This window comes from Hyla sarda, chromosome 3, assembly GCF_029499605.1.
Source record: "Hyla sarda isolate aHylSar1 chromosome 3, aHylSar1.hap1, whole genome shotgun sequence".
NCBI lineage: Eukaryota > Metazoa > Chordata > Amphibia > Anura > Hylidae > Hyla > Hyla sarda.
In genome coordinates, this window is record NC_079191.1 from 48,467,975 (window position 1) to 48,494,384 (window position 26,410).

At 43.8% G+C, this 26,410-nt stretch overlaps 1 protein-coding gene across 3 annotated transcripts in view; it reads left to right on the forward strand.

The window, feature by feature from the left end:
* Positions 1-26,410, forward strand: part of TAF1B (TATA-box binding protein associated factor, RNA polymerase I subunit B) — a 105,041-nt gene that overhangs the window by 19,251 nt on the left and 59,380 nt on the right. For all 3 annotated transcript variants that reach the window (XM_056564164.1, XM_056564167.1, XM_056564166.1), the window contains 2 exons: positions 4,292-4,457; positions 7,413-7,512. In XM_056564164.1, the coding sequence (XP_056420139.1) occupies positions 4,292-4,457; positions 7,413-7,512 (266 nt within the window). The remainder of the gene's footprint in view (positions 1-4,291; positions 4,458-7,412; positions 7,513-26,410) is intronic.

Here is a 26,410-nt window from a genome sequence, read left to right on the forward strand (position 1 = left end):
CACCCCTATGATGCTGCGAGAGCGTCAGAATAGGGGGAGAGTTGGACCCTCCGGAGGGCCAGTGTAGGGAGGGCCTCTCCAAGACAGTCACCACATAACGGGAGACCTGAGCCAAGTCGGATATAGACTGGGAGAGGGAGGAAAACCATGCTGGAGGTGCGGCCGAACCCACCGGGTCGAGAAGAACAACCGGGGTAGAGTAGCAGGGGGGTCTGGGGGAGCAGTGGAGCAGGCAGAACAAGTGGTTCAGCAGAACCAGACAGTTTAAAGTTACAGTATTGACAGAGTAAAGGAATGGCTAACACTCCAGTTAACTGTTTAGAGGGAGGCCGTTCTGGGCCTCTCTCATCCAAGACTGTGTTCCATTTCACTGCTGATACAGTCTGCTTATCTTACTGTTACACATGCCTTGAGATCCCCATAGACCACAATGGGCCTATTTAAAAAAATTAAACCACAACACTGTAACACTCTGTCCCCCCCCCCGAGACTCGAACCCGTGGTGGTCTCCAGGCTGTCAGAGAGGAGAAATGCCGGCCAATATCAATTGAGGGGCGTGTAAGGAGCAGGGGGCACCGCTGATTGGCCCCTGCCACCAATCGTGCGCACATCGCTGAATGGTGTACAGTTTGCGCCCAGAGAAGCCTTGGCGGCCCTGGGTGGGCGGAGCTAAAGCGCACCGGGCCGCCGAAGCATTAACAAGAAGTCTGTAATGGCGCCCGCTCCTTGCCCAGAGTGCACATGCGAATGCATGTGCGCTTGCGGGGAACTGAGCGGACTAGACACCGCCGGCAGCAGCCGCTGCCGAAGTGAAAGTAAACCGGCGCTCAGAGCGCCCGCATAGAGAACGCCGCTGATGTCAGCTGCTTCAATGTAAAAACACACAGACGTTACACACACACACACACACACACACACACACACACACACACACACAGTATATATGAATAAAGTGAAGAGAGTTGTGCCCCATCCAAACTGCCACTGCTCCCCCCAGTAATAAAGGACCCCCTGTCCAGGCCAGCCCCATTAGACCCATGAGAAAAGTGGGCCAAAAACTGAGGGTCTCCGGCTGTTGCAAATCTGCACCTAAGGGGAAAGGGAAATATACTCACCTCAGTCAGAAGAACTTACCTCATGAAGTCTTCCTATGAAGTCTTCAGTCAGCTTTTATCACCTGCATCATGCCGGGCTACTATGTGCGAGCGAGGCGATCAAGGAGATAGGGTGACCCGGACCCATGAGGTACAAACCCAGGCGCTGACCGTTGGCGAGAGGGGGTTAACAGCGCATATACGCAATGTCTGTGCCCCCTTACTCACAATGGGGAAACAGTGAGCCGCAGTTCCTGAGTCCCCACCTGAAAACATGAAAGAAAACGGAATAAAAAACTAACACATTCCCTAACTAGGAAAATAATAAAACATAAGACCTGGTCTGGAGAAATCCAGACCATGTCCACCTCCTTTAGACACTAAGCTAAAACTGATTACCTCAGGGTCTGAAGGCGGGTATATCCTGCTGGGAGGAGCCGACTTTTTTTTTTATTACCATAGTGTAACACCTCTTATAAACAGCAGCATACACCCACGGTGTGGTGGATGGGGGGACACATTTTGATCAAAAAGTGCGCTAAGAGCCTCCATTTTTTGACCAAGAGTGCTGCTGCAACCTTCTTCTTTTTTTGTACATAATTTACAAATCTGTTTAACTTTCTGGCACCAGTTGATTTAAAAAATAAAAAATAAAAAGTTTTCCACCGGAGTACCCCTTTAATCCCTTAAGGACGCAGGACGTAAATGTACGTCCTGGTGAGGTGGTACTTAACGCACCAGGACGTACATTTACGTCCTAAGCATAACCGCGGGCATCGGAGCGATGCCCGTGTCATGCGCGGCTGATCCCGGCTGCTGATCGCAGCCAGGGACCCGCCGGCAATGGCCGACGCCCGCGATCTCGCGGGCCTCCGCCATTAACCCTTCAGGTGCCGAGACCAATACAGATCCCGGCATCTGCGGCAGTTCGCGATTTAAATGAACGATCGGATCGCCCGCAGCGCTGCTGCGGGGATCCGATCATTCATAACGCCGCACGGAGGTCCCCTCTCCTTCCTCCGTGCGGCTCCCGGCATCTCCTGCTCTGGTCTGAGATCGAGCAGACCAGAGCAGGAGATGACCGATAATACTGATCTGTTCTATGTCCTATACATAGAACAGATCAGTATTAGCAATCATGGTATTGCTATGAATAGTCCCCTATGGGGACTATTCAAGTGTAAAAAAAAAAATGTAAAAGTAAAAGTAAAAAAAAAGTGAAAAATCCCCTCCCCCAATAAAAAAAGTAAAACGTCCGTTTTTTCCTATTTTACCCCCAAAAAGCGTAAAAAAACATTTTTTATAGACATATTTGGTATCGCCGCGTGCGTAAATGTCCGAACTATTAAAATAAAATGTTAATGATCCCGTACGGTGAACGGCGTGAACGAAAAAAAAAAAAAGTCCAAAATTCCTACTGTTTAAATACATTTTATTAAAAAAAAAATTATAAAAAATGTATTAAAAGTTTTTTATATGCAAATGTGGTATTAAAAAAAAAGTACAGATCATGGCGCAAAAAATGAGCCCCCATACCGCCACTTATACGGAAAAATAATAAAGTTAGAGGTCATCAAAATAAAGGGATTATAAACGTACTAATTTGGTTAAAAAGTTTGTGATTTTTTTTAAGCGCAACAATAATATAAAAGTATGTAATAATGGGTATCATTTTAATCGCATTGACCCTCAGAATAAAGATCACATGTCATTTTTACCATAAATTGTACGGCGTGAAAACAAAACCCTCATACTAGTCTGTGGATGAAAATATAAAAGAGTTATGATTTTTAGAAGGCGAGGAGGAAAAAATGAAAACTTAAAAATTAAATTGTCTGAGTCCTTAAGGCCAAAATGGGCTGAGTCCTTAAGGGGTTAAAGGGGTACTCCCGTGGAAAACTTTTTTTTTTTTTATAAATCAACTGGTGCCAGAAAGTTAAACAGATTTGTAAATAATTTCTATTAAAATATCTTAATCTTCCAGTACTTTTTCGGGGCTGTATACTAAAGAGAAATCCAAAAAAGAAGTGCATTTCCTGTGATGTCCTGACCACAGTGCTCTCTGCTGACCTCTGCTGTCCATTTTAGGAACTGTCCAGAGAAGAAGAAAATCCCCATAGCAAACATATGCTGCTCTGGACAGTTCCGAAAATGGACAGCAGAGGTCAGCAGAGAGCACTGTGGTCAGGACATCACAGGGAATGCATTTCTTTTTGTATTTCTCTTTAGTATACAGCCCCTATAAAGTACTGTAAGGATTAGGATTTTTTAATAGAAGTGATTTACAAATCTGTTTAACTTTCTGGTACCAGTTGATTAAAAAAAAAAAAAAAAGTTTTCCACCGGAGTACCCTTTAACATACTCTTGGTTGCAAAAACTTAAAAAAAAATACAGAATTGCTGCAGAATTGTAGATTTGCCACAAAAAAAGGGCAGTAAAACAACTTAAAGGGGTACTCCGCCCCTGGCATCTTATCCCCTATCCAAAGGATAGGGGATAAGATGTTAGATCGCCACGGTCCCGCTGCTGGGGACCCCGGGGATCGCCGCTGCGGCACCCCGCCATCATTACTGCACAGAGCGAGTCCGCTCTGTGCGTAATGACTGGCGATACAGGCTCCATGGCTCCGCCCCTCATGACATCACGGCCCGTTCCCTTAATGCAAGTCTATGGCAGGGGGCATGACGACCGCCACGCTCCCTTCCCATAGACTTGTATTGACGGGGGCGGGCCGTGACGTCACGAGGGGCGGAGCCGTGACGTAACGATGCTCCGGCCCCTGTATTGCCCGTCATTACGTGCAGAGTGATCTCGCTCTGTGCAGTAATGATAGCGGGGTGCTGCAGCAGTGATCCCCGGGGTCCCCAGCAGCGGGACCCCGGCGATCTGACATCTTATTCCCTATCCTTTGGATAGGGGATAAGATGTCTAGGGGCGGAGTACCCCTTTAAAGCAGCGGGAATGGCAAATATTGTGATCATCCAGTCCTTTCAGAAGCCAAATGGAAGAAGGGACTAGATAGGCCATTTTCTAAAGAGGTAAGTGTTTCCTGCTGTTGTAACATCGTAACCTTTTTTTAAGTTGCTAATGAACAAAATTCGATATGCCTTTTACATTCAGTGTATCCATATTTTGTAGGTTTTTACCGTCCCAGATATCACCACTGTAACTGATTTGCATTTTATTTGTTGTTCAGGTGCAGAAAGTGCAATTTCTTCAGTCCAGTCAGGGTCTATAGATGGAGGTTCATATTTAAAGACAAAATCCTTGAAGATTAGATTGTCTATGCCAATGACCCTGGCATTCTGTTACCTCTCATTACTATGGGTTAGGGCATCAATCACACTGTCTGACTTACTAAGGTAAGAGGCAAAACAGATTTCATGTAACTATATTCTTATTTTATATAAAGCTTGAAAATATATTATTGGTGCGTTACCCAACATATGTGACATCATTAGGTCTCTGTATTTCCAGTGATTCTATGCAACAGGCAGATGGAAATATTTACTGAATAACTGGAGTAGTAAGGCTCCTTCACATATGTCCATTGTCCAGCGTTGTTTTCCACCAACTGTACAAAAAGCACCGAAGAGGAACTGATTATAGAACTGATCCCATTCATTTAAAAAGGGACAGTTCATATTCATCCGGCATCTGCAAAATTAATGTACACCGGGCCCTAAACAAGTGATGACATCTGATGCACGTTTATCATTAGATGCAGTGAGTTTAGGCTGGATTTACGGAACCAGACATATGTGAACCCAGCCTAACTTTTTCACTGTTTCTAAAGTGTATGCCCCGAGCTGATACTGACAAACTTGGCTCTGCACATGCTCCACCTCTTTTCTTAAAGGGGTACTCCGGCGGAAAACTTTTTTTTTTTTAATCAACTGGTGCCAGAAAGTTAAACAGATTTAGTAAATTACTTCTAAAAAAAAAATCTTAATCCATCCAGTTAGTATTAGCTGCTGAATACTACAGAGGAAATTCTTTTCTTTTTGGGACGCAGAGCTCTCTGCTGACATCACGAGCACAGTGCTCTCTGCTGACATCTCTGTCCATTTTAAGAACTGTCCAGAGTAGGAGAAATTCCCCATAACAAACATATGCTGCTATGGACAGAAATGTCAAGCAGAGAGCACTGTGCTCGTGATGTCAGCAGAGAGCTCGGTGTTCCAAAAAGAAAATAATTTCTCTTTAGTATTCAGCAGCTAATAAGTACTGGAAGGATTAAGATTTTTTTTTATTTTTTAAAAGAAGTAATTTACAAATCTGTTTAACTTTATGGCACCAGTTGATTTAAAAAAAAATAAAAAAAAGTTTTTCCACCGGAGTACCCCTTTAATATTTCAGATGAATGGTTAAAGTTGTTTTGCAAATTCTAATAGTGTTTTTTGATTCTACTGGACTGAAAACAAACTTGTTCCCTGCTTTCCTAATGGTGATAATATTCCTGGGTGCAGTTGTTCTCTTTCTTGAGGTTCTGTGCGGTGCTGGAGCTGCCGTTTTTCCAATCCTCAGTTCTGTACGTCTCCTTTCTACTCTTTTGTTTCCGCGCCTTTAATGTGTTCAGTACGCAGGCCTAGGATGCTGTATGCGGCGCTCCCACCGCCTGTGCCTACGGTAGGTAAGAGCAGAGAGGATAGCCATACTGTGAAAAGATATGTGATCAGCACCCCATAAGCTTTCTACAAGTGCCCAAAACTACAAGTGCCCAAAACTCACTAACTTAATAGATATTTTCTTATCCAACCTGGAGGCGTGAGTAGACAGGCAACTGTGTAGACTTTGTAGAAGGGCATTTAAAGGGGTACTCCGGCCCTAAGACATCTTATCCCCTGTCCAAAGGATAAGGGGATAAGTTGTCTGACTGCGGGGGTCCCGCCGCTGGGGACCCCTGCAATCCTGCATTTGGCACCCACCTCTTTTGAGCTGCACGCCACGCTGCCAGCTCACAAACTGCTGGGTGGCGACCACGGGGCCGGAGTATCGGGATGTCGCGACTCCGCCCCTGTGTGACGTCACACCCCGCCCCCGCATAGCGGGGGCGGGGCGTGATGTCACACGGGGCCGGAGTCATGACGTCGCACGGGGGCGGAGTCGTGACGTCACGATACTCCGGCCCCCTGGTCGGCACCTGGCAGTTTGTGAGCTGGCAGTGCAGCGCAAAGAGGGTGGTGCCAAATGCAAGATTGCGGGGGTCCCCCCTTTGGATAGGGGATAAGATGTCTTAGGGCTGGAGTACCCCTTTAAAGGATGTTCCTGTTGAAAACTGGCATTTTTCTGTTCCTCACGGAGACACACAGGAAATAGCTGTCAGGACAAATATATATATATATATATATATATATATATATATATATATATATATATATATATAAAAAAATGTAACCAATGTATAATACAAAGGTACATACGGTATATGAGGAGAGTTATCAAAACTTGTGGATAGGAAAAGTTGTCCAGTTGCCGATAGCAACCAATCAGATCGCTTCTTTCATTTTTCAGAGGCCTTTTCCAAAAATGAAAGGGGCAATCTGATTGGTTGCTATAAGATAATAAAAATAAATAATAAAATAAATAATAAAAAATAAAATGTTTTTTGCTAATGACAGGCACATTTTAATGGATAAATGAGGACCCGTCTACTCCTCTTTTTACTCACCAGCTGCAAATAGAATATGCAATTTTTGGTTTTTAGAGCAAAAAGAAATTTAAATCCCAAATTTTTTGTGACTCAAATCAGTTGGCTGTGGATATAAACCATATAATCAGCTTATCTACATCATAGTGGAATTAATATATGAAGATAAGAGCCATTGCACCTTATGTGTACAGTCATTCAGGATTCTGTATTACAGACAGAATTAAAGGGGTTATCCAGGAAAAAACTTTTTTTTTAAATAAATCTACTGGCTCCCGAAAGTTAAACAGATTTGTAAATTACTTCTATTAAAAAATCTTAATTCTTTCAGTGCTTATGAGCTTCTGAAGTTGAGTTGTTCTTTTCTGTCTAAGTGCTCTCTGAGGACACCCGTCTCGGGAACCGCCCAGTTTAGAAGAAAATCCCCATAGCAAACCTCTTCTAAACTGGGCGGTTCCCGAGACACGTGTCATCAGAGAGCACTTAGACAGAAAAGAACAACCTTAACTTCAGAAGCTCATAAGTACTGAAAGGATTAAGATTTTTTTAATAGAAGTAATTTACAAATCTGTTTCTTTCTGGAGCCAGTTGATTATATAAAAACATTTTTTTCCTGGATAACCCCTTTAACACATTATGGATCTAAAATTTTCTGTTATTTTGACAGGTTGGTTTTCTACCGTCACATTCCATACTATAATCCTCAGCAGTACTTTCCAGAGAAAATGAAACTCTATGGACCAGATATAAATGTCTTTGAGATTCAGGTATTTATAAGGAAGCTTTAATTTCTAGGATTTTGTCTGGTATGTATGTATGTATGTATGCGGCCCTTTGACAATATTTTGCCATGATTGTACTTACAAAAGTGCACAGTGCCCTTTAGTCTGATAGGAGTGGAAGTATTTTTCTAGGAATAAGGTGCATATAAAATAAAAAGAATCATCTTTGCAAATAATCTTACTGTTTGGTGCCTGCAGCTCCTATGCTAACCTATCGTATAAGCCGACCCGAATATAAGCCGAGGCCCCTAATTTCACCCCAAAATCCCAGGAATAGTTATTGACTCGAGTATAAGCCTAGGGTGGGAAATACATCATCCCCCCCTGTCATCATCCAGACCCCCGTCATCATTCCCCCTTCATCATCACCGCCTGTCATCATCCCCTTGTCCTCATCCCACACACCCCCTTCATCATCCCCTTGTCATCATCCCACACCCCTCCTTCATCATCCCCTTGTTATCATCACCACATGTCATCAGCCCCCCCCCCCCTTCATCATCACCGCTTGTCAATGTCTGATACAGTGGTCTTCAACCTGCGAACCTCAAGATGTTTCATAACTACAACTCCCAGCAAGCCCGGGCAGCCATCGGCTGTCCGGGCTTGCTGGGAGTTGTAGTTTTGAAACCTCTGGAGGTCCGCAGGTTGAAGACCACTGCGGCATTCGACATCATCCAGCCCCCCCTCTCACCCCCTTTAGTTCTGTTCTCACCTCCGCTCCGCTGCAGGACTGTCCTGTGGGGAGGTCGTCCGGTGGGATAGTGTTTCCGGGCTGCCATCTTCACCGCGCTTCAAGCCCGGAATAGAGGCGTTGCCTTGACGACGACGCAGAGGGACGTTGCTAATGAACGTCCCTGTGCGTCGTCGTCAAGGCAACGTGACTATTCCGGGGCTGGGCCCGAAGCGCAGAGAAGAGGCCCCCCGATGAAGATGGCAGCCCGGAACCACTATCCCACCGGACGACCTCCCCACAGGACAGTCCTGCAGCACCGGACCAGCTCACCCTAACGTCCCGCCGAGCGGAGGTGAGAACAGAACTAAAGGGGATGAGAGGGGGGGGGGGGGGCTGGATGATGTCGAAGGCCGCAGTGGTCTTCAACCTGCGGACCTCCAGAGGTTTCAAAACTACAACTCCCAGCAAGCCCGGACAGCCGATGGCTGCCCGGGCTTGCTGGGAGTTGTAGTTTTGAAATATCTGGAGGTTCGAAGGTTGAAGACCACTGAGGGCGGAGAGTTCACTCGAGTATAAGCCGAGGGGGGTGTTATCAGCACGAAAAATCGTGCTGAAAAACTCTGCTTATACTCGAGTATATACGGTATATGTTTTCAGGGAAAGCAGCTACAAATATGTCCTGTGTGCTGTCCGATCCTGCAGTCATGTGTTACTCCACTTTCTTTACATTGCTAATCTACAGGGGAAAAAAAATAGTGGGAAGGGGTAGTGGAGTGACACGGAACTGGTATACAGTTGCACGTGTCTGGTATACAGTTGCACGTGTCTGGTATACAGTTGCACGTGTCTGGTATACAGTTGCACGTGTCTGGTATACAGTTGCACGTGTCTGGTATACAGTTGCACGTGTCTGGTATACAGTTGCACGTGTCTGGTATACAGTTGCACGTGTCTGGTATACAGTTGCACGTGTCTGGTATACAGTTGCACGTGTCTGGTATACAGTTGCACGTGTCTGGTATACAGTTGCACGTGTCTGGTATACAGTTGCACGTGTCTGGTATACAGTTGCACGTGTCTGGTATACAGTTGCACGTGTCTGGTATACAGTTGCACGTGTCTGGTATACAGTTGCACGTGTCTGGTATACAGTTGCACGTGTCTGGTATACAGTTGCACGTGTCTGGTATACAGTTGCACATGTCTGGTATACAGTTGCACATGTCTGGTATACAGTTGCACATGTCTGGTATACAGTTGCACATGTCTGGTATACAGTTGCACATGTCTGGTATACAGTTGCACATGTCTGGTATACAGTTGCACATATCTGAGCTCTACATTTGGCGAACACTTCAGGCATTTTTCACAGCGTATACACCAAAAGTAAAGCCAAAATGTAGCTAAGTTGTCGCCCTGCACTTGTACTGGGAGTGAGTCTTAAATGTATCATGTAAAATTGCTATAATGATTTTTTTCCCTTTTGAGATAACAGGAAGCACAATACCAGATTAAGTTAATATTCCTGTAAATACTGGCTACATTGTTGCTGTCAGAGACTTGTGGTGTTTGGTATTTCATGACAGTTTCTACCAAAGTTTGATTATTTTGTGTAGATCTATGTTGATTTTTGTCTTTTGTATGAGTGACGTGCACTTTATGGAATGTTCTGCTCTTTTGTATTATTGCTGTTTTATTTTTTTTTCTTTATTCATCGACTGCACCCACCCACGTTCCTTAGGAGAATGCAAGGGTAAAATGTAGGCTCTAGACATTGGTGACATGCCACACAAACAGTCCCTTTATAGTACCTTTATAGTGCGGATAAACAGCTTTTCTTAAAGAGGTACTCCGGTGGAAATTTTATATATATATATATATATATATATATATATATATATATATATATATATATAATATTTTTTTTTATTTTTTTTTTTTTAAATCAACTGTTGGCAGAAAGTTAAACAGACTTGTAAATTACTTCTATTAAAAAAATCTTAATCCTACCAGGATTTATTAGCTGCTGAATACTACAGAGGAAATTATTTTCTTTTTGGAACACAATGCTCTCTGCTGACATCATGACCACAGTGCTCTCTGCTGACATCTCTGTCCATTTATGGAACTGTCCAGAGCAGCATATGTTTGCTATGGGGATTTTCCGAGGGGCTACTTTCAGAGAGGAATTTGGACAGAGACAGAGTGGATGGCTGGATGATGTCATTCCCTCACTTCATGCATATAAGTGACCACCAAAGATCGGAAACTGCTCTATATAGCTAATGAATGATATTTAGACAATTTAATAGGTTGATAGGGAAAGGATGGGCTATGGGTTTAGATCCCCGGAATACCCCTTTAATGGCACTCGCACTGTATGCAGACCAAGTAAAAAAAACAAAAAATCTAATTATAGTCCTGTTCATGAATTAATAAATGTTTTACCAAGCTGCTTTGTAGTACTAATCAGAGTTATCTGGTAGTGAAGGCATTATAATAAAATTATAAAAATGTAGTGGAATAGCGCCTCTAGGTCACAAATAACATTAATAGGATTCCTATAAATTATGATATTGCAATATATTCTTAATTAGCTAAGTACACTGCTAAAAAAATAAAGGGAACACTAAGATAACACATCCTAGATCTGAATGAATGAACTAATCGTATGAAATACTTTCGTCTTTACATAGTTGAATGCGCTGACAACAAAATCACACAAAAATTATCAATGGAAATCAAATTTATCAACCCATGGAGGTCTGGATATGGAGTCACACTCAAAATCAAAGTGGAAAACCCCACTACAGGCTGATCCAACTTTATGTAATGTCCTTAAAACAAGTCACAATGAGGCTCAGTAGTGTGTGTGGCCTCCACATGCCCGTATGACCTCCCTACAGCGGCTGGGCATGCTCCTGATGAGGTGGCGGATGGTCTCTGGCAAATGCCAAATGTCCTACACGGTGTTGGGCTGTAAGCACAACCCCCACCATTTGAGTGGACACATGCACATTTGTGGCCTGCTGGAGGTCATTTTACCGCCATTAGAAAATCCCTAACATACGTTAGAAAATCCCATTATAGTCTATGGGATTTTTCTAATAGCTGTTTTAACCCGTTATTCATAAGTTAGTGCATTCACACTTTCTTCCGTTCAATCGCCCGTTATTCATAACAGGCGAAAATGGGTTAAAACAGCTATTAGAAAAATCCCATAGACTATAATGGGATTTTCTAATGGCAGTTTAACCCCGCGATCGCCTGCTAGTTTATAAAGGGTGTTACCGTATATACTCGAGTATAAGCCGACCCATATATAAGCCGAGGCCCCTAATTTCACCCCAAAAACCCAGGAAAAGTTATTGACTCAACTATAAGCCTAGGGTGGGAAATACATCATACCCCCTGTCATCATCCATACCCCCGTCATTAACACCCTCATCATAATCACCCTGTCATCATCCCCCCCCCCTTCATCATTACCCTGTCATCATCCCCCCCCCTCATCATTACCCTGTCATCATCCCCCCCTTCATCATTACCCTGTCATCATCCCCCCCCCCCTCATCATTACCCTGTCATCATCCCCCCCCTTCATCATTACCCTGTCATCATCCGGAATAATGACGTTGCCTTGAAGACGACGCACAGGGATGCAACGTCCCTGTGCGTCATCGTCAAGGCAACGTCATTATTCCGGGGCCGGGCCCGAAGCGCGGAGAAGAGGGCCCCCCCCCAGGTGAAGATGGACAGGCCGGAATGACTATCCCTCCCCACTGGACGGTCCCTGCAACACAGATGGCCCGGACCAGCTCACCCGAACGTCCCGCCGAGCGGAGGTGAGTACAAAACTAAAGGGGGGATGGGGGCTGGATGATGACGAAGGCCAGGGCAGTGGTCTTCAACCTGCGGACTTCCAGATGTTTCAAAACTGAAACTCCCAGCATGCCCGGACTGCCGATGGCTGTCCGGGCATACTGGGCGTTGTAGTTTTGAAACATCTGGAGGTCCGCAGGTTGAAGACAACTGAGGGCGGAGAGTTCACTCGAGTATAAGCCGAGGGGGGTGTTTTCAGCACGAAAAATCGTGCTGAAAAACTCTGCTTATACTCGAGTATATACGGTATATAACGGGTACTTTTCATAGTGTGAATGCAGCCTTGGAGAATGTGGTCAGTTTGCAGCCCTTACAGGTGCCACATCTATGGAACCCTTTCAATTTGAGCCAAGTAGTAGTATTCTCATTTTTTTTAATTTTTTTTATGTGTTTAATAGTTGGGGCCACCTGTATACTAAGATTGGGTACTCGTGTGTATTTCTGCCAGGACCTTGTCTTCTGAGATAATTTCCCAATATTTATTAACAGCTTCTATCTGTACATATTGTGCATTAAAGGGGAGCACTAGTTTTAATTTGATCAAATGTGTCTTTATTATTATTTTTATGTTCTTTTTCCTCAAACAATTTGTTCCTATCTAGAGATTTATGCCTAAATCAACGGACCCCCCCCCCCCCGATCTAACATCTTATCCCCTATCCTTTTTGATAGATAAGATGTTTTGCGTCGGAGTACCACTTTAAATCTGACACAGCATTTCTCTGTGCTTGATTAAAGACATGCCCCCTGCTGGGAAGAGAAATGCAGGTGATGTGAACAGGTTAATGGCGTGGTTATCTGGCCAGAACTGGACTGAAAACAGATTAAAATGACATGAACAGAAAGTAACATCCATGTGTTTTGTTGGCGATTGGTGGTGATTGGTATGCTGTAAGTTTTCACCACGCTGCCTGAGGCCAAGGCTTGCGCGAGATTGTGGGGGCTTAATCTGCAAATTTTGCATATATTTCTATGCAAATCTATGGGACTTCCTGCCAAATCTATAGATTCAATGCCCATAGTTAGAGATGAGCGAACTTACAGTAAATTCGATTCGTCACGAACTTCTCGGCTCGGCAGTTGATGAATTATCCTGCATAAATTAGTTCAGCTTTCCGGTGCTCCGATGGGCTGGAAAAGATGGGTACAGTCCTAGGAAAGAGTCTCCTAGGACTGTATCCACCTTTTCCAGCCCACAGGAGCACCGGAAAGCTGAACTAATTTATGCAGGATAAGCCATCAACTGCTGAGCCGAGAAGTTCGTGACGAATCGAATTTACTGTAAGTTCGCTCATCTCTACTCATAATATATGAAAGCTTCTCCAAAATCTATTTAAATGGTAGGAAGTGAGGGAAAATCCATGTTTGTTAGTAGAAGGAAGGGCCTCTTTATTAGGCTGTCCGGGCATGCTGGGAGTTGTAGTTTTGCAACAGCTGGAGGCACCCTGGTTGGGAAACACTTTCTTAGAGACATCTCTTCTTTTGTGTCTGACATTTTCTAATGCTACACAAGCACTTTTGACCCATTATCGTAAAACTTCTGAAAAGCTGCACAAGCCTAGTCCTGTGTCCTCTCTGCCGACATGAAAAGGACGTTTCATCTCCCCTCTGTAGTACCACGTCTCTTTACACACCCTCAGACTGGGGCATTTGCTTTTAACTTATCCCAAGTCCCTCACTTCCCTTTGCAGACTATTTAGTTTTATGTTAAACCTTCTGCTTTAATCCACACGTGTCTAACGTATCCTTATTACTTTGGATATAATAGGGGTTCAAGCTCTTCACGTTCTGGTTTTGTTGGCTGGTATATTGGTATTCGTGTAAGAAAACACTCTTAGGGTGCATGCACGCTTATTTGGCACTACCATCTCATATAAGCTACAGGAACATTAGACCCCCCCCCCCCCCTGTAAAATCTGGGTGCCCATTGCTCTTGGTTCCCCAGTGTCCACTGAAAACGCTCTTTAATCACGTGGTTGGTAAAATGTTAATAAACCTTCTCCCGCCTCTCAGGGTGCGTTCATACTACGGAATTTCCCCTTAGAAATTCCGGTGCAGCAGCCTCCCATGTTTTTTCCCAGTAAAATTCAGCAAACACTGAATTTCCGCAGTGGAAATTCAACTTTCAGACTCAGCTGAAAGTAGGAACATGTCCATTCTTCCGGTGGAATCCACTCAGTTGTTATGCATTGCCGTCAATGGTGATGACGCGTGTCCGAGTGGTAATAGCGTGCCAACTAAATCAGTTGGCATCTGCTCGGCACAGATCGTCTGCCTGCCTGCTTGGAATTGCGTAGTGTGAATGCGCCCTTAAAGAAGTATTGGATTCTCTAAAGTGCTGCGGAAACTTTTGGCGCAATATAAATAATAATTATTATTATATTAATGATAATAATAATTAATAATGATGATAAAAAAGTAATAATAAAAAATAATAATGATGATAAAAAAACAATAATGATGATAAAAATAAAAAATAATAATATAAAAAAAATAAAAAATAAAAAAAATAATTAATAATTATAAAACAATAAAACATATAAAAAATTATTAATCATAATTTAATAATAATTAACAATAATAATGTATTATTATTGTGTTTGTTCCTTGTAAAGAGACTCCTCCACCCTGTCCATCCTCATAATTAGAGATGAGCGAACTTACAGTAAATTCGATTCGTCACGAACTTCTCAGCTCGGCAGTTGATGACTTATCCTGCATAAATTAGTTCAGCTTTCAGGTGCTCCCGTGGGCTGGAAAAGGTGGATACAGTCCTAGGAAAGAGTCTCCTAGGACTGTATCCACCTTTTCCAGCCCACGGGAGCACCTGAAAGCTGAACTCATTTATGCAGGAAAAGTCATCAACTGCCGAGCCGAGAAGTTCGTGACGAATCGAATTTACTGTAAGTTCGCTCATCTCTACTCATAATATATGAAAGCTTCTCCAAAATCTATTTAAATGGTAGTAAGTGAGGGAAAAGCCATGTTTATAGGATCTTCTCATTGCGCCCAATTTTTTGGGGGACAGGGGCCAATTTTTCTCTGCTCTCATGATCTGTGGGGGGTCCCAGCAGTCAGACCTCCTCCGATCAGCCGGTTATCCTTTTAATCCCAGTGTTTCGCAATCGGGGTGCCTCTAGCTGTTACAAAACTACAACTCCCAGCATGCCAGAGCCTATTAGGCAGTTGTAGTTTGCAACAGCTGGAGGCACCCTGTTTGGGAAACACTGTTTTATCCTGTACCTAGAGAGGGGGGAGGGGGGGGCTTTTAAGATGGAAATACCCCTATAATGCTCATGGTTTTGGAAGGATAATGCTCATGGTTTTGGAAGGATAATGCTCATGGTTTTGGAAGGAGGTTTTCACCTACCATTCATACCAGTGTTTCCCAACCAGGGTGCCTCCAGCTGTTGCAAAACTGCAATTCCCAGCACGGCTGGCTTTGGCTCTGGCAGCCTCTACAGCAGTATTTCCCAACCAGGGTGCCCCCAGCTGTTGCAAAACTACAACTCCCAGCGTGCCCGGACAGCCAACGGCTGTCCGGGCATGCTGGGAGTTGTAGTTTTGCAACAGCTGGAGGCACCCTGGTTGGGAAACACTGATTTATACTGCCGATACTCAGTGTACACAAGCGTCTGCCCACCTGGTGTATGATGTCTCCTGGTTGAAATGATGAAAGGCTTTGAAAGTCTGAAGCTATTGCTGAACATGATCTAAGTGTAGAACAGATTTTTAAAGGCCATTAAATCCGTAAAAAGAACCTTTTGAAGCCTTACATGATAAATAAGAGTATATCCAGGTATTAAGAAACAAAAAGCCAATATAACTCGCAGACCTATTTCCTGCCTAATGGATGATAAATAAAGAGGAACTGGTAACAAAAGAAACCTTTTTACCCCAGCCGATTTAGCCAAAGGTAGATGGTTGCCGACCTATGTAAATGCATTTGTGTTGTGGATACGTTGTGTAACTCTGGGCTGTGGAGAGGAGTCCATAAACAACACAGGAACATTAAAGGGGTATTCCAGGCAAAACCTTTTTTTATATACCGTATATCAACTGGCTCCGGAAAGGTAAACAGATTTGTAAATTACTTCTATTAAAAAATCTTAATCCTTCCAATAGTTATTAGCATCTGAAGTTGAGTTGTTGTTTTCTGTCTAACTGCTCAATGATGATGTCACGTCCCGGGAGCTGTGCATGATGGGAGAATATCCCCATAGGAACTGCACAGCTCCCGGGACGTGATGTCATCAGAGAGCGGTTAGACAGAAAACAACAACTCAACTTCAGAAGCTAATAACTATTGGAAGGATTAAGATTTTTTAATAGAAGTAATTTACAAATCTGTTTAAAGGGATTGGAACCGATGCCATATACACAAGATAGGGGATAACTAGCTGATCAGTGGGACCCCCAATCATCACAAGAATAGAGTTCAGTTCTGTTGTCCCTGTTCAGAAGTCCCATAGACATTGATAGGAGTGGTAGCTGTGGATAGGGGATAACTCAACATTCAGCCTACAGACCAGTGTTTCCCAACCAGGGTGCCTCCAGCTGTGGCAAAACTACAACTCCCAGCATGCCCGGACAGCCAGAGGCTGTCCGGGCATGCTGGGAGTTGTAGTTTTGCCACAGCTGGAGGCACCCTGGTTGGGAAACACTGCTATAGACAGCCACTGCACGGTACTTATGGGCTCTGATTTCACCACTCAGAATTTCAGAACACAGCAGAATTTCTGCAGATCTGCACCAGTTCCGCATCCGCATTCATTTGGGTGGTTTTTGGCTTGTGCAGAATCCGCATGTGGAAATTCTGAAAAGTGAATGGGAGTGCGGAATCCCATTGAAGTCTATTGGGCTATAATTTGATGCGGAATCTGTGCAGAATTCCGCAATGCAGAAATTCTGCCGTGTAAATATAGCCTTGGGTGAAGGCATAGTGATGTCCCCTAAGGAAATAAAAAATATAATAATAAAAGAAAGCTTTAAATGGGTACTCCGGTGTAAAACTTTATTATTATTATTATTATTATTATTATATAATATATAATATATAATAAATATATATATATATATATATATATATATATATATATATATATATATATAATTTTTTTTTTTATCAACTAGTGCCAGAAACAGAATTGTAAATTACTTCTATTAAAAATCTTAATCCTTCCAGTACTTATCAGCTGCTGAATACTACAGAGGAAATTCTTTTCTTTTTGGAACGCAGAGCTCTCTGCTGACATCACCAGAACAGTGCTCTCTGCTGACATCTCTGTCCATTTTAGGAACCGTCCAGGGCAGCATATGTTTGCTATGGGGATTTTTTACTACTCTGGACAGTTCTTAAAATGGCCAGAGATGTCAGCAGAGAGCAATGTGCTCGTGATGTCAGCAGAGAGCTCTGTGTTCCAAAAAGAAAATAATTTCCTCTGTAGTATATAGCCGCTAATAAGTACTGGAAGGATTAAGATTTTTTTAATAGAAGTAATTTACAAATCTGTTTAACTTTCTGGCACCAGTTGATTTAAAAAAAGTTTTCCACCGGAATACCCCTTTAAAAAAAATCCCTTCCATAATAAAAAAGTAACCCCTTAGAGTGAAAGTTAAACAGATTAGTAAATAACTTCTAGTTAAAAATCTTAATCCTTCCAGTACTTAGCAGCTGCTGTATGCTCAAGAGGAAGTTCTTTTCTTTTTGAATTTCCTTTCTTTCTGACCACAGTGCTCTCTGCTGACACCTCTGTCCATTTTAGGAACTGTCCAGAGCAGCATATGTTTGCTATGGGGATTTTCTCCTGCTCTGGACACTTCCTGACATGGACAGAAGTGTCGTCAGAGAGCACTGTGGACAGACAGAAAAGTAATCCAAAAAGAAAAGAACTTCCCGTGGAGCATACAGCAGCTGATAAGTAATGGAAGGATTAAGATTTTTAAATAGAAGTAATTTACAAATCTGTTTAAGTTTCTGGTACCAGTTGATAAAAAAAAAAAAAAAAAAGTTTTCCAGTGGAGTACCCCTTTAAGTTGTTAAAAAAATAGGCCATTTTTTTTAGATGATGCATTCCCTTTAAATAGCACCCCTTCATGCTACCAAAACATCTCTGTCCCTACAAAGCCTGGACTCCACAATACTTCTGAAGGTGTCCTATGGTACTAGCACCAAAATATTAGCAACAGTTCCTGTGAGTTGTGTGTTGCGTGTTGCGGGCTCCATCGACCAGACTTGTTCTCCAGCACATCCCACAGATGTCACCATGCAAAGCAAAATGTTCAGGAATCATTTGAGGAACATGAGTTCAGTATGGCCGGGGCATTATCCTGCTGAAAAAAGCTACTGCGGCCATTAGGGGATTTTCTGGCTTTAAAGGAGCACTCCAGTGAAAAACAGTCAACTGGCTCCAGAAAGTTGGAACAGATTTGTAAATTACTTCTATTAAAAAAATCTTAATCCTTCCAGTACTTATCAGCTGCTGAAGTAAAGTTGTTCTTTTCTGTCTGACAACAGTGCTCTCTGCTGACACCTCTGTCAGGAACTGTCCTGAGTAGAAACAAATCCCCATAGCAAACCTCTCCTGCTCTGGACAGTTCCTGAGACAGACAGACAGGTGTCAGCAGAGAGCACTGTGGTCAGACAGAAAACAACTCAACTTCAGCAGCTGATAAGTATTGGAAGGATTAAGTTTTTTTTTTTTTTTTTTATAGAAAAATATACAAATCTGTTTAACTTTCTGGAGCCAGGTGATATGAAAAAAAAATAGCTTTTTACTGGAATACCACTTTTAAGGAGTTTACTTGGTCTGTATACTGTTTATGGCTCGTATCAAAGTAACAGCCATATAAAGCCAGAACTGAAGGTTTCCCAGCAAAACATTGCCCAGAACATCACGCTGTCTCTACGAGCTTGTCTTCTTCCCTTCGGAGTTCCACAGGTAAGTAATGGATGCACCCGGCTGTCCACATGATTGAATTGAAAATACAATCCATTAGACCAGGCCAACTTCTTCCTTAGCTCCATGGTCACTTGCCCCGGCTCTGGTGCTCACTTGGCCCCCGGCTCTGGTGCTCACTTGGCCCCCGGCTCTGGTGCTCACTTGGCCCCCGGCTCTGGTGCTCACTTGGCCCCCGGCTCTGGTGCTCACTTGGCCCCCGGCTCTGGTGCTCACTTGGCCCCGGCTCTGGTGCTCACTTGGCCCCCGGCTCTGGTGCTCACTTGGCCCCCGGCTCTGGTGCTCACTTGGCCCCCGGCTCTGGTGCTCACTTGGCCCCCGGCTCTGGTGCTCACTTGGCCCCCCCGGCTCTGGTGCTCACTTGGCCCCCCCGGCTCTGGTGCTCACTTGGCCCCCCCGGCTCTGGTGCTCACTTGGCCCCCCCGGCTCTGGTGCTCACTTGGCCCCCCCGGCTCTGGTGCTCACTTGGCCCCCCCGGCTCTGGTGCTCACTTGGCCCCCCCGGCTCTGGTGCTCACTTGGCCCCCCCGGCTCTGGTGCTCACTTGGCCCCCCCGGCTCTGGTGCTCACTTGGCCCCCCCGGCTCTGGTGCTCACTTGGCCCCCCCGGCTCTGGTGCTCACTTGCCAATTGTAGGCACCTTCCCTCTTTGGACAGGGGTCAGCAATGGCATTCTGACCGGTCCTCATATATACTGCAAGCTACTATCCAGAGCAGGATAGGTTTGCTATGGGGATTTCCTCCTACTGTGGACAATTCCTAAAATGGACAGAGGTGTCAGCAGAGAGAAGTGTCGTCAGGCAGAAAGGAAATTCAAAAAGAAAAGAACTTCCTGTGGATGATACAGCAGCTGATAAATACTGGAAGGATTAAGATTTTTTGTAATAGATGTAATTTTCAAATCTGTTTAACTTTCTGGCACCAGTTGATTGAAAAAAATGTTTTCCAGTTTAGTTATAGGCCAGTGTTTTCCCACCAGGGTGCTTCCAGCTGTTGCAAAACTACAACTCCCAGCAAACCAGGCTTTAATGTTATAGGCCAGTGTTTTCCAACCTGGGTGCTTCCAGCTGTTGCAAAACTACAACTCCCAGCATACCAGGCTTTAAAGGAGTAGTCCAGTGGTGACCCGTGGTGAACAACTTATCCCCTATCCTAAGTATAGGGGATAAGTTGCAGATCGCGGGGGGTCCGACCGCTGGGGCCCCCTGCGATCTCCTGTACGGAGCCCCGACAGCCCGCGGGAAGGGGGCGTGTCGACCTCCGCACGAAGGGGCGGCCGACACGCCCCCTCAATACAACTCTATGGCAGAGCCGGAGCGCTGCCTTCGGCAATCTCCGGCTCTGCCATAGAGATGTATTGAGGGGGCGTGTCGGCCGCCGCTTCGTGCGGGGGTCGACACCTGCTATCTGGCTGGAGAGCCGGGGCCCCGTACAGAGAGATCGCAGGGGGCCCCAGCGGTCGGACCCCCCGCGATCTCAAACTTATCCCCTATCCTTAGGATAGGGGATAAGTTTTTCACCACTGGACTACCCCTTTAATGTTATAGGCCAGTGTTTTCCAACCAGGGTGCTTCCAGCTGTTGCAAAACTACAACTCCCAGCATGCCAGGCTTTAATGTTATAGGCCATTGTTTCCCAACCAGGGTGCTTCCAGCTGTTGCAAAACTACAACTCCCAGCATGCCCGGACAGCCAAAGGCTGTCCGGGCATGCTGGGAGTTGTAGTTTTGCAACAGCTGGAGTCACCCTGGTTGGGAAACACTGTTCTAAGCAGTGTATAGTGCATTAGTTTAGCTTTGTTTGCTCAGTAGATGCACCATACATGTTGGTGCCATGGTTATGAGTTCTAGTTTTTATTTGTGTGTTTTACCAGATTTCTTCCCAGCAGTCTGGGTATATCGTGTCCCCGCTTATAAAGACAGCACTATGCTATAAGATTATTATCCTTGTTAAATATTTACACGGGTATAAACGGAGGAATGCTTGAGAAAACATACCAGGATGTTTGATGACCTGATACGCCAGCAGAATAGGATATCTGAAAGCCTTTACATATTCCTGAATCCCTGTCATTTGCTCAGTAACCGGACACCCATGCCCTGTGCCCACGTCCAGACACCACGGCTCACGTGACATTAGGCTTCAGTGTTTGCTCTCCAGCTGTGGAAAATGTATGTGACCAGGGATCTGTCAACACCGGGAACACGGCCGCTGTTTGCCGGCCAACATCTAACTCCTAAATCTGGAGCCCTGAATGAGTGATCCCGCCTACTCCATGTTTTAATGTATTTGTCTTCAAACAAACCATCTCTTCGGATCCGGGCTATTCCGTTTCTTCTGTTGGAAGTGGGAATTGTGTAGGAGGCAATAATGGAATTATTGGAAAAGTTGTAATAATCTTAAAGGTGGGACTCCGGTGGAAAACATTTTTTATTTATATATATATATATATATATATATTATAATTTTTTATCTACTGGTGCCAGAAAGTTAAACAGATTTATAAATTACTTCTATAAAAAAAAATATTAATCCTTCCAGTACTTCTTAGCAGCTGTATACTACATAGGAAGTTCTTTTCTGTTTGAATTTCTTTTCTGTCTGACCACAGTGCTCTCTGCTGACACCTCTTTCCATGTCAGGAGCTGTCCAGAGCGGTAGCAAATCCCCATAGCAAACCTTCTCCTTGTCTGGACTGTTCCTGACATGGACAGAGGTGTCAGCAGAGAGCACTGTGGTCAGACCGAAAGGAAATTCAAAAAAAGAAAAGAGCTTCCTCTGTGGTATACAGCAGCTGATAAGTACTGGAAGGATTAAGATTTTTTTTAAATAGAAGTAATTTACAAATCTGTTCAACTTTCTGGCACTAGTTGATTTAAAAAAAAAAAAAAAAAAAAAATAGTTTTCCACCGGAGTACCCCTTTAAAGCCGTATTCACATACTGCAGTAGAGATGCATTTGTTGACGCTGTTTTCCGAACTGTGGCCTTTCAGCTGTTGCAAAACTACAACTCTCAGCCTGTAAACAAAAGAAAAAACTAACCTATCTGGCAACATCGTGCATAGAATTGTCAAAACGATTAAAATTTTTTATTTATTTAGCCTGCCCAGTGAATAGCGTTAAAGGGATACTCCGCCCCTAGACATCTTATCCCCTATCCAAAGATCCCTCTGCTGGAAACCTCCGTGATCTCTCCTGCAGCACACTGTCATCTTGTGCACGGAGCGAGCTTCGCTGTGTGCCTGATGACTTGTGATGCGTGACATCTCACCCCGCCCCATCAATGCAAGTCTACGAGAGGGGGAGTGACGACCGCCACGCCCCCTCCCATAGACTTGCATTAAGAGGGTCGTAGAGGTCTCTAGAGGACGCAGGGTGTATAGGTATGCCCAGGGTGCCTGGGACTAAGCGCACTGGGACGTACATGTACATCCTGCGTCCCACTGTGGCTATAAAGCAAGTGCAGGAGCTGTGCTCACATCATAGACAACAGGTCCTGGCTACTATCAGCATCCAGGGACCCTTCAGTAACGATCACAGCATCAATATTGATCACGGCATCTGCGGCTGATCTGATCACCTGCGGCACAGCCGCAGGAATCATATCGGCCAGGATGGAGGCTGGAGTTCTTCTTACCTGCCTCCTGCTATCTTCATGGAGTCTTCTCTGGTCTGCTCGAATGCATGCTGAGTAGATCACAGATAACACTGATCAGTGCTATGCCTACGCATTAGCCTTGATCAGTATTTGTAATTCCAAAAAAGTTTACATAAATGTGAATAAGCCCCCTCCCCCAAGAAAAAATTACATTCCCCTCTTTTCCCGTTTAAAATAAAATGTGAAAAGTAAAATAAATAAACATACTTGGTATTGCTGTGTTTGGAAATGTCCAATCTATTAAAATATTATGTTAATGATTCCGGATGATAAACGACGTAAACGTAAAAAAATGTTTTAATCCCCTCATATATCAGAATTCTTTTATAAAAACCAAACAAGAAGGACCATCAAAACAAAAATGGTACAGGTAAAAACTACAGATCAAGGTGCAAAAAATGACCCTCATACATCCTCGTATACAGAAAACTAAAAAAGTTATACGGGTCAGAAAATGACAATTTTAAATATATTCAATAAAGTTTGACTTCATCTAAATTGGGTGTCGTTTTTATCGCCTTGACCTATGGAATAAAGAGAACATATCATTTAAACCATAAAGTGCACTGCATAAAAACAAAACCCCCATAAGTTTCAAAATTACGTTTTTTGCTTTCGCTGTACATTTTATGGTAAAATAAAGGGTGTCTTTACAAAGTACAATTGGTCACACAAAAAACAAGCCCTTATATGGGTCTGTGGATGAGAAAATCAGAGTCATAGATATTAGTACGTGAAAATGCAAAAATGAAACATTTTTGTGTCCTCTAGGCCAAAATAGGCAGAGTTATTAAAAGGGTATTCCAGGATTTTTTTTTTTATTTGACTATGTTACAGGGGCTGTAAAGTTAGTGTAGTTCATAATATAGTGTCTGTACCTGTGTGTGATGGTTTTCTCACAATTCTTATGTGATATTCCACCCAATATGTCATACAAAATGACAGTTGTCTCAGATTTTTCCCAGGTTGCAATGCGGTCGAGACCTGACTCACTAGTCAATGGATGGAGCGATCGCTTGGTGGGAGAGAGATCAATCTGCAACTAATGCAACAGCTGTAGGCACCCTGGTTGAAAACCACAGGTCTTTTGAATGGATGCAGCTCATTTATGTTTCAATGGGTGGGGTGGCTGATGTGTGGGAGGAAGGAAAATGGAATTATGGGATTTGTAGGCAAAAGAAGAAAACGCAAACAGGAAATAGCAGTTCACAAAAAGCTAGCCACAGTATTATGGTAATCTCACAACATAGCCATTTATCCCCAAGACAAGCGCAGATCCTTCCTAAGCATGTCCATTACTGTCTGCCAGGTATGTACTAAAATCACCTTATGCTGGATAACCCCTTTTAAAGAAGTAGTATAGCGCAAATCTTTTTAATCCTATTGTGCCTGGGCTGCAAAAAGTAAAGAAAAAAACTTTTAAGGTCTTTTATAGGTCTTCTGGTCCCGGTCTTCTTCCTGCTTCCGTGTGCACAGAACATCACATGGATCGCTCCATGCACAAGGAAAACGGGGCGCCCTGCAGAAGATCGCGGGGGGGGGGGGGGGGGTCTCAGCGGTCAGAGCCCTGTGATCAGACACTTATCCCCAGCACCTACACTCCTCTCATATCCTATCCAGCCTTATTGCTTCAGCAGAAGGAAAGTATATTTAAAGACCAGTCTCTGATATTTATCACAAAAGATGCCACTCTGGGTTTCTTTGCTGTTGCTCCATGAGAATGCACCACTAGGGGGCCTCAGCTGTGCTTTCTATTCTTTGCTTGTACACACAGGTGGATAGATGCCATTGAACAACCTGTATGTTATTGGGGAAAAAATTCCCATAAATACATTTTCCTTGGTTCACTCATACAGGGGTTGCAGAAACTTTTTCCTTGAGAAAAAAATATTTCTGTACCTATAAATTGTTTGTACTTTGTTCGAACTGCATTCAGTTGTGCTATTTCAATCACCACCCTGTGGACCAAGCTTTTAGACCAGTGTTTCCCAACCAGTATGCCTCCAGCTGTTGCAAAACTACAATTCCCAGCATGCCCGGACAGCCAAAGGCTGTCCGGGCATGCTGGAAGTTGTAGTTTTGCAACAGCTGGAGGAACAATTGTTGGGAAACACTGCTTTAGACTACTGGATTGTCGACATACATTAGTGTTTTCCAACCAGGGTGCCTCCAGCTGTTGCAAAACTACAATTCCCAGCATGCCCGGACAGCCAAAGGCTGTCCGTGCATGCTGGAAGTTGTAGTTTTGCAACAGCTGGAGGAACAATGGTTGGGAAACACTGCTTTTAGACTACTGGATTTTAAGTATACATTAGTGTTTTCCAACCAGGGTGCCTCCAGCTGTTGCAAAACTACAATTCCCAGCATGCCCGGACAGCCGTAGTTGTAGTTTTGCAATAGCTGGAGACACAATGGTTGGGAAACACTAGTTTAGACTATCAAATTGTTCGCTCCATGCCTGTCTGTATCCAGTATTACAGCATTGCTCCATTCTCTGCTATACAACTGAGCTGCAGTACCACGCAGAAACTGAGGAAGATAGTGTCACTGTTTCTGGAATAATCAGCCATGTTTTTCCTATTCCGGATAACCCTTTTTCAAGCCATAACATTGCTACAGATATTGAGTGAATGAAGGGCTTGTGCAGACTTCAGGACCCCCCCCCCCCCCCCCCCCCCATCAGATAGCGCATGCCTACATTATGTGAATGGTGTACTCATTTAAACAGACATTATGTAATACTTCATTGCACCTGTGGTGGCGCTGCAGGAGAATGAAACACTTTTGTTAGGGTTCCGTTGCACATTACAGCAGATTGCTGTGGGTCCCATCATAACCTGCGATCAGATAATTTACCAAAACACTGATCAGCATTAACATTAAGACCAGGAGAAGTGAATAACATTGAGAATCCTACAATGGCTCCTGTCAAGGGGTGGGATGTACTGTATTAGGGTACATTCCCACACGGCGTATTTGCTGCGTATTTGCTGCTGCGTATTTTATATTCTCTGTTGAAGTCAATGGGTAGAAAAATACGCAGCACCAAATACGCAGCAAATACGCAGCAAAATACGCCGTGTGGGAACGTACCCTTAGGCAGCAAGTGATCAGTCAGTTCTTAAAGGGGTACTCCGCTGGAAACCAATTTTATTTTTATTTTTTTCAAATCAACTGGTGCCAGAAAGTTAAACAGATTTGTAAATGACTTCTATTCTGGATTTTCCTGTTCTTTTATGATCTCTCGAACGTTTCATTGACCCATCAACCCAGTCATTATTTTCAGGACATAGACTTGTGGAACCAGCAAAGGTAGTTCATTGTGTAGGCATTATGATGTGCTTCTATTATGCCTGAAGAGCAAACAGAAAGAGATATACAATAGAAGAATGTCCAGTGGGTAGTGCATTGCAAAAAGTGGATCTTATTTATTTTAGGATCCAACAGAGTATATCACAAACAAATATAATGCCAACGTGTTTCGTATCAAATGTGATCCTTAGTCATGGCAACTGCCATGACTAAGGATCACATTTGAATGTAGAAAAATATGGCACTATCCTAATATGTTGGTGCACAAGTAGGGTCCCAAACCATCAATCATAATTGGAAAAACTTGGCACTCAAACAGGAGTAGAATAATGAAAGTATTTTATTGGACAATCCTCAGAATCTGACGTTTCGGTCCAATCCCTGGACCTTCCTCAGAGT